This window comes from Thamnophis elegans, chromosome 1 (assembly GCF_009769535.1).
Source record: "Thamnophis elegans isolate rThaEle1 chromosome 1, rThaEle1.pri, whole genome shotgun sequence".
Lineage (NCBI taxonomy): Eukaryota > Metazoa > Chordata > Lepidosauria > Squamata > Colubridae > Thamnophis > Thamnophis elegans.
The window spans coordinates 88,509,792-88,524,381 of record NC_045541.1 but is presented as its reverse complement, the minus strand read 5'-3'; the positions used below and the strand labels follow the sequence as shown (position 1 = coordinate 88,524,381).

Genomic DNA, 14,590 nt, shown 5'->3' with positions numbered 1-14,590 from the left:
AGTAAAAATAATAATAATTTTAAGAAGTGAATTTGAAATTGTAGGCAGGTCATATGACTGGCAGGCATTCACAAGCTGATAGAAAAATCTATATTATTTGCCAGTGTTCAGTGAGCAAATACAAATATTTGAAGTAGAAAGTAGAGCCATGCAAATCCTTTGAGGCAAATGCTTTGAACTCAAGGGAGCATATACAAAGCATCTCTTCAAATTGCAAAGCAGACGCCTCGGTTTCCTGGCTTTTACAAGCTGCTTTCTACATGTGTTTGCATAAGTTGCCACTTCATTTCACGTTTCACGTATCAGTGGTGGGTTCCGGATCCCGTTGCAAACAGTACGGTGCAATAGGGCCTGGCGGCCACCACATGAACACGTGCAGCATGCACGCACATGTGTTCTTACCTCCTGCAACACCTCCACAACTCTCCAGCTGCTCAGTGGAGCATCGCGTAGGCGCCGTACACTCCGTGTGCGGAAGCACCAAAGAACTCAAATGCAGGTAAAGAGGGCAGGCAGGTGGGACCTCCGGAGCACTGTACTGGAACAGTACCCAGTGCTCCCGGCAGGCACCAATATGCCTGTACCGGGGCATACCGCCTGCAACCCACCACTGACACATATGCAGAGAGAGCTGGGAGCATGTTCTGAAGCAGCAATATAAACCTGGAAATTGGCACACTCTTTCATGATTTGAAAATTTGATTTGTGTGCATATTCTTTCAGAAGATTTGTATAGTCCCAATAGAATGACACAACATGGAGCAAGATAAACAGAAAGGTGAAAAATATTAACTTTAGGACTCTTGCATGACAACCTCAGAGTTACAATTTGCCAAAATCTGATTTAACCTTTACTATATTAATGTTACCGTTCCGCTGTTATGCTATCAGTAATGACAACAGTGCACTCAGCTCTAAAAAAGAAATGCTATGCTTTTGCTTTTTTTTTTTTTTCTCACTGAAGAAAGATCAACTGGAAACATGCCTTTTTTTCTTATACTTTCTCTGGTTCAAAAGGATACAGAAATACATTCATTCATACCTGGACAACCACAACTTGAATAGACACATGATCTGGCAGCCTGATGGGGGCCCGAAAATACTGCGACAATGCAACCAAAAGATGCAGTATTGCAACCAGGCTTTTTGCATGGACAGCTGAAAGAGAGGAACTGAAATATTTACTTCCCAACTGCTATCAATATGCAAAATTTATCTTTTAACAACTTTGCCCACTAGAGATTAATACAAGAGTATTTCCTCTGTTTCTCTTTCCTGCCATAAATCAATGGATCTTATAAAAACAACTAAATCAACATTATTCCAGTGGGTTAGGTGTTGCATGCTTCTTGTGATTTAAAACATTTCCGTGGCTGAATTAAGTGCTATCTATGGATACCTCGGTGACATTCCTTTATCTGCACTATTCCAATGTTAATTTATAAAATATGAGGATATTTTTAAATTCATAACACACACTTAATTTAGTTTTAAGTATCATAATGTCTGCAGGAAGATGAATGAGTCCATTTAGCTAGTACCCTTGAGCAATAACTTACTAAACAGAATGACTCAAACATTCCTCACAAACTTGTTAAGAGGTCTTTCACAGTAGGCTTTGTATATGTACTCAACACTAACAGGGCTGCAAGGTATCAAAAGACTTATTATAGTAAATTTCTAATATGCAACTATCAAAAGAAATAATTCATAATGACATTCTAGCACTATTATCATTATTATTCATTTAACTTGGGATATCCATGAATACCATGTCAAAGTATTTGATGTTAATCATGCTTCATTTTAACATTACCCAAATATTATTGAACAACAATGTAATAGTACTAATGAACTATTCAATTGTATTGTTTGTCTATGTTTGATAAAAGGCGTTTTGTAAAGGTACATTCCAAACAATAGATTTTTTTAAGGCTACCTATAGGACAAACATGCTTAAGCAAAACAACCTAATGTATAAAAGGGTATTTTAAATCTTTATGGATAATGATCCAGCACAATATTTAGGATAAAGCATGGAGTATTGTCTCATATACAGGAAGTCCTTGGCTTACAACCATAGTGAACCCAAATTTGTGTTATATGTCATGATGGTTGGAAGCTGAGGCACCCAAATGATTTTTTTGCAGCAATTGTTAAATGAAAACCAGAACAAAACACTGGTTTCTGGCAAAAATGTTGTAAAATATAATTATATGATTATGGGATGCTACAAATGGCCATAAATGTGGGTCAGCTGTCAAGCACCCAAAAGTCAATCAAATGGCTGAGAGGACAGGCAACGGCTGCCATTGGAACTTCAAATTTGAGTCTTAAGTATCTTTTGGGGATGGGGGAGAATCCATCATAACTTAAAATGGTATTACGTAACTGGTCTAAGTTGAAGATTCTTCTGTACTTGATTTGGATGAAAGAATTCTAGTGTTAGATATTATTTTAGCCAGGAATACTCCTGGGAAGGTCTTTTTTTTTCCAACCTAACTCAGTTAACTGGGAATTGAAAGGAATAAATTCTGCAAAGAATTTACAATCATGTCCAAGAATTTAAGGAGGAAAATGTATTACAGGATTTGCTCCAAAATTTGTGAGAAAATTCTCTGTGCAAGAGACAATACGAAAAATAACAACTTTACATAAACTAGACTTTTTATTTTCCTGTGAACCAACTCCTTTGGATTTTCTCGGATATAAGTCTTTTTCACACTTATTATTCTACAAAGCCCCACAGTGAATTATATCAGAAACCAGAAAAAAGACCTCTCCAGTTTTGAAGAAAATATTCCTTGACGAATGCAACACTTTGCCTTCATTTGTGAATGCTACGTGGCACGCTCAATTGGAATTTAAACTTATCAACCTTTTAATTGCCGATTCTTTGCAATTACAAGCTTTTTTTTTTTTTGCTCTCTCAGTATGTCTGTGTATGTATGTATGTATATGCTTTTAAATGTATCTAAAACACTCATAAACATGCACAAATTCATGTCTTCATACACATACCCCGCCAAATTGGCTTCTGGTTACAAAACATTTCTGGCTTTTTTTCTTATTTAATAAATGTAACACAATTTTAATGCAATATGTACAATACAAATTGTACTGTAAATAAATAACTCACAGTCCACATTCCATTTGATGCTCCTTGGAGGAAGCTTAAGGGTTTCATTGATCTTTTCAAGGACTGTCTGTAGCTTCTGTTTCTGAGCTATTTCGGACTGTGTGACTTCAGCCACATTGAGTTTCTCACTCTCAAGCTTTTCTGAAGTGATAATGGAAGAAAAAAACAAGTCTTTGTCTCAACTCCATGTACCAAGTCAATGTGAAGACATTCTGTCCCACAGATTCCAAAATGGATTTTCTATAGAGAAACTAATTTAAAACTTCAAAAGTAACCGTTGACAATCCACCAAGCAAATCTAAGTACAGTAAGGAAAACCTTTCCTTCTATTGCAGATTTCAATACTTTTAATAAAGCACAGTGATTTCAATACATTTTACATTTATTTCTTCTAAACATTATAACTGACAGTATTGAATAATGGGATTCCTGGATAAAACAATCTAGAATATTTTACTAATGTTAATTATTAGTAACCCTTTTTCAAAGCTTTATAGTAGTTTTTCTCAAAAACGGCCTATAAATCTGGATGTCATAATTAAATATGGTCGCACTACTGAAAGACAAATTTCACAGTATATCTGAAGTTTTCAAGTGTCAAACTTCAGAGAGATGTCTAATTTAAGATGCTGAGTAAAAATAATTTAAAATATAAAACAAATATAAAGGAAATGGTTATTTGCTGTTTAGACATTGTGACCATTCATTGGATAAAATCTGTGAAAAATAGGAAGAAACTATTAGGAAACAGAAGGAACCTATATTTTCTTATTTCTTGGGTGTTTTTTTAACCCATCTATATAAAAGCAAAATTTCATCACACTATGCATGAAAATAAAACTAGTTCTTACCAAAGAGTTTTTGCAGTACTTGTCCATCATACATGTCTTCAGCCAGATCTTTTACAATTATTCTTTCTCCTACTAACACATCGTTAATCCAGTCTATTAATACCTTTGTTAAGAGACCAAGATTTAGCAATATTAGCCATGCATCATTGCAAATGTGTGTTATACTAAACACAGTATGATGTTTCAAACAATAGGAAAAAAACACAACATAATTCACCAAAGATGCAGTGTATCAAGTTAAATACAAGGATTAAAATCTTGATATTGAAATATTAATATTTATGACCGGTTCATGTTATGTTGCATCAAATATGTTAAGCTACACCATTAAAAAAAGCTATTTTTCAGTTTCATAAATATTGAAGTTACTTTATAGCAGAATCATATTTTTCTAATCAATTATCAGTAGACATTACAACTACTTAATGATGATTGATGGATGATAAGTTACTGGGTAAGACTTAAAATATAAATTATTGCAATTCAATAGTTAAATTCAATGGAACTTAAAATATAATTATTATAATTCAGTAAAATTCAATGGTATTTAAGCACAAGGTAAAAGGTAAAGACATCCTCGAGTCATATTCAGCTCATAGTAATAACATGAACACAATTATGAAGGGTTTTTTTTTGGAAATGATTAAGAAGGGAGAAACAACATCAATTTTTTCAGTTCTCCAATCAGTACTGAAGATTAATATACTTAATATACATGAAGTAAACAATGAAATTTTAAAGAAGGTTCTTCACATTCCAATATTTGCTCTCAGCAAATAAATCATTTACAGTAAATTCTATTTTTAGCTTTTTTTTGTTCATAGAAGAAAACGTTGGACTCAAATTCTAAATTTTCAAGGAGATACATTTTCCACTATTAAAAATCTATATGTGAGTTTTCAATAGCATACACAAAGTGGACATGGAAGTGTCTTTGAAATTATCTCAGTAGTGAGAACTTTTGGAATAGTTTGAGTTTGTTCTTAAACATATTGTTAGAAAAATATTAATTGCATGGAATTATTAGAACTATCATCTCTAATTTCATCAGTGCTAGAAGTTTAGCTGATCTTTCTTTTTTTAATCTTCAAAAATCACTAATATTGGATTCAGATGAAAGGTAGGTGTCCATTGATTTTATTAAATTCCTATCAGGCTTTCAACTCACCAAAAATACCTACTACTTGTCACATGAATTACTGTTTAGAAATTACAGTGGGAACTTGGGTCACAAACGGGTCGGGTCACACGACTAAATTCGGTGCCAACCAAAAAATCTGCTAAATGTTTCACTCTGTTCATGAACACATCCTCAGGTAATGATCACGCAGTCAGAGCGATTTTCCCTGCTGCAGCGATTTCCCCTTCCGCACCTTTTTTTTGTGTGCTTGCGCATGTAGAATCTGGTCATGATGCCGACCGAAGTTCTGGAATGGATTATGGTCGTGACCCGAGGTCCCACTGTATGGTGAAAACTCCCTTTGGTCAACTAAATTAACTAAATCTTATTTAAGCTCACAAAATGGGCACTCCATACTGGTTAATGTAAGGGAAAGATGATTTTTCAGGAATTTCAACTATCTTTTGTAATCCGCCAAAAATCTGTTCTAGAAACTTGAGGGTTGCCAGGAGCATATGGGAGGGATTGCAGAGAGTAGGAAAAAAATGTTTCTATTCTTTCCTTCTTTTAGTGAATTAAAATTAAATGATATTCCACTGAGGGAATATTCCTTTTTCAATTTCAGTTTATACTGTGGCATTCCCATTAAATTAAAAAATTACTTATTGTTTCTTTTAAAACTTCAAATAGGTCTGGTTTTAAATAAGTTAGTATAATCTTTATTGTCATTGTACTTAAATACAATGAAATTGGTTTGAAGTTGACATTCAAACCTGGGAAAAATACTCATCTCTGAGGAAATGGAACTGCAATACGCTCTTCCCACATGCTAAAGAATATTAATTTCACAAGTCTTTAGTGCCTATGACTAAGATTTAAAAAATGCATATTGTTGATATTCAGTCACTTGGTATATTTTTAGTTCTGCTGTAAATTATTCCATTTTTATTCAGCTATCATCTGTTGTATTTCAGATTATTTATTTGTTTATATCTTGGAAAGTCTAACAGAGTTAAATAGCAAGATTAAAACTATTTAAAACAAATATCTAATTCATTTAGAAAATAAAATGTGGGAGAGCAATCAATGTTAAAGCTAAAATCGGCAAACCATTTTCTGCTAAAGAATCCAGTGATTCACAAACCATTTGTCTTAAACACAGGAAATGTTTTACAATGAGTAGTCTTGAGTAAATGGTGGTAGGAGAAGGCTGGATGCGATCTAGTGCCACAAAAGTAAAGTTAAGTTCAAGAGAATGAAACACAGCTTATTTTATTTTGCCTGAATTTTATAGACTACTTTCAAAGTGTTTGAAGGTGAAAGAACAAGTATTACCTTCATTAGCTCCTGTAGTTTTGGGTCACTTCTTGAATTGGGATCAATCATTGTTCGAACTTCATTTTCCTCTTTGAAAAAAAATGGAGAGAAATGAAGAAGGAATATTCCTCATTATAAAAAAGACATACTTATGACCAGTTTAAAGGGGGGAAAGTATTTCAAATTACCTAGCATAGTATCCTCAGGATCTAATTCAAAAGGAATTGGACTTAGTGGTAAATTTATGGCATTTATTCCTTCTTCTTGTAGTTCAGATACTGAAAGGAAAGGGAAAAAAAGGTTAGTGATTTTTTTTTTAATGTTACAATGCCTTTTGGTAGCAATAAGGATGTGCACTTTATGTTCTTATCCAATGTTGAGAGATAACAGTAAAGTGAAGTGAACAGGAAACAAAATGCAAAACTGAGAAATAACAGTAAAAAGCAAAAATCATGGGTCATTGAGGACCTGACACCACTGCAACTTTCTGCTAGTTTCCAACAAGTAATGATAGTGGGGATGGAAGTTGTAAATCCTGGACAACTTGCAAGCAGGCCAGGGGACTTGTGGGTAATGGCCACTCACAAAACAGTTCTATTGCAATAATCATGCAAAGAATGCATGCACCCATTAAATCATTCAAAACAATATGTTTTATATGAGTGTTTTAAAAACTGAAACTTCACCACAACACTCCCTCCTCAACCCACATCCACCCATGTGGCACCACAACCTCTTCCTAGCCTGAACCAACTCCCCACAACATCTCTCTGCCTTACCCTGCAGCAGAGGTGGTATTCAGCAGGTTCTGACCAGTTCTGGAGAAATGGTAGCGGAAATTTTCAGTTATTTGGAGAACTGGTAAATACCAGCTCTGACTGGCCCCGCCCCCATCTATTCCCTGCCTCCCGAGTCCCAGCTTATTGGGAGGAAATGGGGATTTTGCAGTATCCTTCCCCTGGAGTGGGTTGGGGATGGAGATTTTGCAATATCCTTCCCCTGCCACGCCCACCAAGCCATGCCCACAGAACCAGTAGTAAAAATTTTTGAATCACACCACTGCCCTGCAGCACCCACAAGTCCTCTGAGGTGTTGTGAGGAGTTGGTTCAGGCTAGGAAGAGGTTGTGGTGCCACATGGGTGGATATGGGTTGAGGAGGGAGTGTTGTGGTGAAGATTCAGTTTTTAAAACACTCATATAAAACATATTGTTTTGAATGATTTAATAGGGTGCATGCATTCTTTGCATGATTATTGCAATAGAACTGTTTTGTGAGTGGCCATTACCCACAAGTCCCCTGGCCTGCTTGCAAGTTGTCCAGGATTTACAACTTCCATCCCCACTATCATTACTTGTTGGAAACTAGCAGAAAGTTGCAGTTATGTCAGGTCCTCAATGACCCATGATTTTTGCTTAACAACGGCAACAGGGAGTGTGGGATTGCAAGCAGGTAAGAGTTGTTAAGCAATGTGGTCATGTGATATATCATTTTATCATTATTTAGCTGCATAACTTAGCAATGGCAGTTGGGTTCCCAATTACTTTTGTTAAGCGAGGACTACCTTAAATGTTGCACATCTAAGATGCCAGTGGCCAGCTCAACGTCAGTCGTGTCAGGGCACCTGTAGTGGCCAAATGCTAATGCAGGATTTCCCTGAGACACTTCCTCACTCTCATTATAATCTATCTCCTTCCTTCCTTCTTTCCCCTTTCCTTATTTTTCCTTCCTTGTTCTCTTCCCATCTGTCCTTCTTTTTCTTTCTCTTTCCTCTTTCCGTTTCTCCTTTCTTGTCCCTTCTTGTATGCCCAAATGCAAAAAAGGAAATATTTCTCCTTTTGTTTTGTTTTTAATTTGTTTTGCTAGCCCTCTGCCGGTGAAAATGAAGTGTGGGGGGGGGCATGCTGGCAGAGGCACTGCAGGCTGGTCCTTCGCTGTTTCCAGGCTGACCCCCCGGGCTGAATCCGGCCCACAGGCCTTGATTTTGACACCCCTGTTTTGAAGGAATACCAATTCTCTTGCTCCCTTATATCTGTGGAACTCTTCATATTTATGGAATTAAATCTCTAACCTAATAATATTCAGCAGCAAAACTATCCCCAATTTGAAGAACCTGACACAAAAATCAACAATGAAAAATACATTCCTGTCCATCACTAATCTAGAAGCAGCTTTCTTTCCCCAAATAAAAGTATATAAATAAATTCTGCCCTTTAAAATCCCTAGAAACTGATGAATCTATCGGAAGGCATAAATAGCAGTGCCTGCAAGGTTTAAATTAGCTTAATTTCTTTAGTATATGCAGGCATATCCTCCATGCTGTGCCTTATTAGACTTTTTCATGTCTTTTGATACCTATTTATATTTTCTTTCATTAGTGATTTCAAACATTCCATCTTGAAGGCTTCCTACTACTTTATTTCAGATTATAGGAAAGGGGGGAAAAAGGAGAAGCTGCTACTAACTGTTAACAACACACTGTGCTGCACAACAGTTACAGTTATTGTTTTTTAAAGCCTGGGAAAGTGGGGGGAAAAGTCTCTGTTTGCTTTGGCAAACAATTACTGATCTTTCCTAACTAACAAAAAGAGATGAAAGAGGAAGCCACATATATTTTCCCAATTCTTTAAATATAATCCTTATTGTTTAGGCCTTGGGTACAGCAGGCTTGCTGTTTATTTAGCACAATTCTGTACCAATGTATAGTTTTGGTTTCCAGGTGCTCCAAAGAAGAGTTAATGTACTTTAATTAGTATATAAGATGGGATTTGTCAAAAGCACATCTGACCAACTGCAACCTACACAAGAATATTGAATCCAGAAGCATCCCAAAGATGCACATAGTGTTTTTAGGAACTGTATAACTCCATTCAACATTAGTGGTATTCCATTACTCAAATAATATTATTTCCAATCCAAAGAATGTTTGCTCTCCCTCATCCAAGAACTGAATATGTGCAGCAATTTATGAGTTCCATAGCTTCCAAAGCTAAGAATTAGTGGAAAATAAAGGCAGTGTTGTCTGTAATTCACAAACTGTTGATAATGAGATTCATTATACAAATGGCTTATTTCAGTGGTTTACATTGCTCCATGTGTGCCCATAAACACATCCTCTGAGAATTATCAGCCTGTGGAGTGGAAGTGAATCACCCCAAATTACTTAGATACACAAGACTCATAATGTGCCTCATAAATCTGAGCCAGAAAGCTATGATAAGGGAACATCATGATCAATACTATCAAACACCACTGAAAAAACATATACGATTATTCTAGCCACATTTATTGATCAGGACATACAAGTCTCCTTTCATCTCTAAAGCAGGACATACAGTAATCTAGGCTGGAGAGATCTAGATAAAATGGTTTCCTCCAAAATTATAAATTATTCTAGCTCATGAACTTTTTGCTAGTCAGCTAACTAAGGTATGTAGGAAGCACATCACAATAGTAGTGGGGGATTTTAACTACCCTGACATCAACTGGGAAACAAACTCTGCACCAAGTGGAAGATCCAACAGGTTCCTAACAAACCTAGCAGACAACTTTGTTTCCCAAAAAGTAGAGAAGGGAACAAGGGAATCAGCCATATTGGACTTAATTCTCACTAACAGAGAGGAAATGATAGAAGGTGTTGAAGCCACAGGAACCCTGGGGGCAAATGACCATGCAATATTGGAATTCAACATTATGCAAACACAAGTAGTAGAACAAAGTGAAACAAGAGTCTTGGACTTTAAGAAAGCTAATTTCAATAAATTTAGAGAGAGCTTGGGAAAAATTCCATGGATGAGAATCCTCAAGGGGAAAACAACTCAAGAAGCTTGGGAAATTTTGAAAAATGAGATTACAAAAGCCCAGTCTAGCACAATACAAATGAAGAAGAAAAATAACAGCTCCCAAAAGAAATCAGCATGGCTGCATAAAGAACTCTCTGACAAATTGACAAAAAAGATAAGTATAAAAAGTGGAAAGGGGAGGGACATAACTAAGGCAGAATATCAGCAAATAGCCCAAGCATGTAAAGATGAAGTGAGGTAAGCTAAGGCTCACAATGAAGAAAGGCTTGCCACAAAAGTAAAAAATAACAAAAAAGCTTCTTCCAACATGTTAAAAACAAGAAAAAAGTTAAGGGAACAATTAGTCCATTGCTGGGAGAAAGTGGCAAGAAGGTGACAAGCAAGAGGGAGAAAGCAGAACTATTTAACTCATGTTTTGCATCTGTCTTTACACAAAGGAATAAAACAGTCCAACCTATCAAAAATAGCACCACAAAAATCAGGTTAGGAACACAAGTTGAAATAAGGAAGAAAATGGTAAGTGAGCACCTATCTACCCTAGACGAATTCAAACCACCAGGACCGGATGGATTACACCCCAGGGTTCTGAAGGAACTGGCAGACGAGATCTCAGAACCACTTTTCTTTCAGAGATCCTGGAGCTGATGTGGTTCTCATCTTCAAAAAAAGGGAAAAAAAACAGATCCAGGAGACTACAGACCTATCAGCCTGACCTCAATACCAGGAAAGATTCTGGAAAAGATAATCAAGCAACGAATTAGCGTACACCTAGAAGCAAACAAAGTAATAGCCAAAAGCCAACATGGGTTTGTCAAAAACAGATCACGCCAGACTAATCTTATTGTATTCTTTGATAATATGACAAAATTAGTGAACCAGAGGAATGCCGTCAATATAGTTTACTTGGACTTCAGTAAGGCATTTGATAAGGTAGACCATAACCTACTACTAGATAAAGGAGAAGAATGTGGGTTAGACAGCATCACCACCAGATGGATTTGTAACTGGCTGACCAACTGCACTCAACGTATAGTCCTCAATGGAACTGCATCTTCATGCTGGAAAGTATGCAGTGGAGTACCCAAAGACTCTGTTTTGGATCCAGTACTCGTCAACATCTTCATCAATGATTTGGATGAGGGAATAAATAGGGAACTCATTAAATTTGCAGATGACACCAAGCTGGCAGGAATAGCCAAAACTCCAGAAGATACGCTAAAGATACAGAAGGATCTTGACAAGCTTGAACATTGTGCACTATCTAATAAAATGAAATTCAATGGTGAAAAGAATAAGGTTCTACATTTAGGCAACAAAAACGAAATGCACAGGTACAGTATAGGTGGTACCTTGCTCAACAGTAATAACTGTGAAAGGGATCTTGAAGTCCTAGTGGACAACCATTTAAATATGAGCCAGCAGTGTGCAGCAGCTGCCAAAAAAGCCAACACAGTTCTAGGCAGCATAAACAGAGGGATAGAATCAAGATCAACACGAGAAGTGTTAATACCACTTCATAATGCCTTGGTAAGGCCACACTTGGAGTACTGCATTCAGTTTTGGTCACCACGATGTAGAAAAGATGTGGAGACTCTAGAAAGAGTGCAGAGAAGAGCAATAAAGATGATTAGGGGACTGGAGACTAAAACATATGAAGAACGGTTGCAGGAACTGGGTATGTCTAGTTTAATAGAAAGAAGGACTAGGGGAGACATGATAGCAGTGTTCCAATATCTCAGGGGTTGCCACAAAGAAGAGGGAGTCAAACTATTCTCCAAGGCACCTGAGCGTAGAACAAGAAGCAATGGGTGGAAACTAATCAAGGAGAGAAGCAACTTAGAACTAAGGAGAAATTTCTTGACAGTTAGAACAATTCATCAGTGGAACAGCTTGCCTCCAGAAGTTGTGAATGCCCCAACACTTGAAGTCTTTAAGAAGATGTTGGATAGCCACTTGTCTGAAACGGTATAGGGTTTCCTGCCTAGGCAGGGGGTTGGACTAGAAGACCTTCAAGGTCCCTTCCAGCTCTGCTATTGTATTGTATTGTATAAAGATAGTTATGAATAAATGTTAGGTGACTGTTAGTAAGGATTAGGCATTGGTATTTTATGCACGTTACAATTATTTACTGATTTGGATGCATTTACCTGCATGGTCCAAAGTATCCATAGAAGACAATATACCTGCTGTTTTAATATTGACTTATATTGACTAGCGTATCTGAACATGAATATTTGTAACCCTGTCTAAAAGTGGCATTGGTTACAGTCAGACTGAGTGCATAAAGCCATCAAGTACACCAAATGCATAAAGCCATCAGGTACACAGACTAACTCTGTGAACACTGAACATTGTGGGAAAGAAATGGCATCAATACTGCTTAATTACAGGTATAATATGCCTCCAGTTCCCCACCTCTCCATCTGTGTAAAATACCACCTTCTTTCTTATCCAGTTTTCAGAAACAATTATGCATGCAAAGGCAGAATTTTATTTAATATAGGTGGAACACTGCGTTTTTTTAATCAAGCTTTACAATTATTGTTTATTAATACATGTTTAAAAAATAAAATAGGGTGAATAAATGTTGATATTTATTAAAACCAATGTACCATTCTAGTTTCAAAAATAAATATATTGTAAATGTTTTATATAGTGATTATTATTTTTATTTTTATTATTATTATTATTATTATTATTATTGTACAATTGTATCACAGCGGCCAGTTGTTTCGCCGGATTTGGCATTGGTTACTAGTCGGGCCCCACCCAGGGGCCTAGGACGTCGTAACGTATTTTCGTAATATGCGTGCAGATCCAAGCAGTGCGGCTTTTTGCATTTGACTGATGGTGATTTTGTCAATTTTTAACTGTTTTAAATGTAATTCCAGTGCTTTTGGAATAGCACCCAGTGTGCCAATTACCACTGGAATTACCACTGCTGGTTTGTGCCATAGTCGTTGAATTTCGATTTTTAAGTCCTGGTATCTTGCGATTTTTTCATGTTCCTTCTCGGCGACCCTGCTATCACCTGGTATTGCGATGTCTATGATTGTGACCTTATTTTTCTCAACCAGTGTGATGTCTGGTGTATTATGCGCCAGTATTTTGTCAGTTTGTATACGGAAATCCCACAAGATCTTGACCATCTGATTTTCTGTGACTTTTTCAGGCTGATGTTCCCACCAGTTTGTTGCTGTTTTAATATTATAATTTTTGCACAAATTCCAATGGATCATTTGTGCTACTGAATTGTGCCGCAATTTATAATCAGTCTGCGTGATTTTTTTACAGCAGCTGAGTATGTGATCAACAGTTTCGTCAGCTTCTTTGCAAAGTCTGCATTTGGCATCATCAGAGGATTTTTTCGATTTTGGCCTTAATGGCATTTGTGCGGATAGCTTGTTCTTGCGCAGCCAGGATTAGTGACTCTGTTTCTTTCTTTAATGTACCTGTTTTTAACCATAACCAAGTTTGTTCCCTGTCCACTTTATCTTTTATTTTTTCCAGAAATTGACCATGCAGTGCTTTGTTCTGCCAACTCTCCATTCTTGATTTTATCACATCTTTTCTGTATTCTTGTTTTGTCTGTTGGGCCTACAGTAGATTTTTGTTCTTTACTTCGATTAATAGATGTTCTTGACTTTCTTTTAAATAATCAGCCAGTGCATGTTTTTCTTCTTCAACTGTTTGCTTCACTTGTAATAATCCTCTGCCACCTGATTTTCGGGGCAGATATAGTCTATCAGTATCACCACGTGGATGTAAACTGTAGTGCATTGTCATTAGTTTCCTGGTTTTTCGGTCCAAATGCAATTTGCCTGAATCTCCTCATGTTCAACTTCACTAAACACTTTATTCCGTATAATAAATCGCCTATTATTATTATTATTATTATTATTATTATTATTATTATTATTTGCAACAACAGAATTGTATCACAGCGGCCAGTTGTTTCGCCGGATTTGGCATTGGTTACTAGTCGGGCCCCACCCAGGGGCCTAGGACGTCGTAACGTATTTTCGTAATATGCGTGCAGATCCAAGCAGTGCGGCTTTTTGCATTTGACTGATGGTGATTTTGTCAATTTTTAACTGTTTTAAATGTAATTCCAGTGCTTTTGGAATAGCACCCAGTGTGCCAATTACCACTGGAATTACCACTGCTGGTTTAGATTTAGATTTTTTTTTAGATTTTATTAAGAATTTATATGCCGCCCTTTTCCCTGGAGGGACTCAGGGCGGCTTACAATAATGAGGGGAAGGGGGTGCAAGACAAGACTTAAAGGAAAAAAAAATCGTGAATAAAAGAAAATTATCCATAAAAACACAACATTCATTCAACATTCGGGCGGGGTGAGAG

General features: G+C 36.6%; 1 protein-coding gene across 3 annotated transcripts in view; it reads right to left on the bottom strand.

Annotated features, from left to right (window-relative positions):
* The window catches only part of PARVA (parvin alpha), an 82,540-nt gene that overhangs the window by 17,441 nt on the left and 50,509 nt on the right, over positions 1-14,590 (bottom strand). For all 3 annotated transcript variants that reach the window (XM_032223537.1, XM_032223546.1, XM_032223553.1), the window contains exons 3-7: positions 6,616-6,705; positions 6,446-6,516; positions 3,991-4,093; positions 3,140-3,280; positions 1,043-1,158 (exon numbers count right to left, since the gene is read on the bottom strand). In XM_032223537.1, the coding sequence (XP_032079428.1) occupies positions 1,043-1,158; positions 3,140-3,280; positions 3,991-4,093; positions 6,446-6,516; positions 6,616-6,705 (521 nt within the window). The remainder of the gene's footprint in view (positions 1-1,042; positions 1,159-3,139; positions 3,281-3,990; positions 4,094-6,445; positions 6,517-6,615; positions 6,706-14,590) is intronic.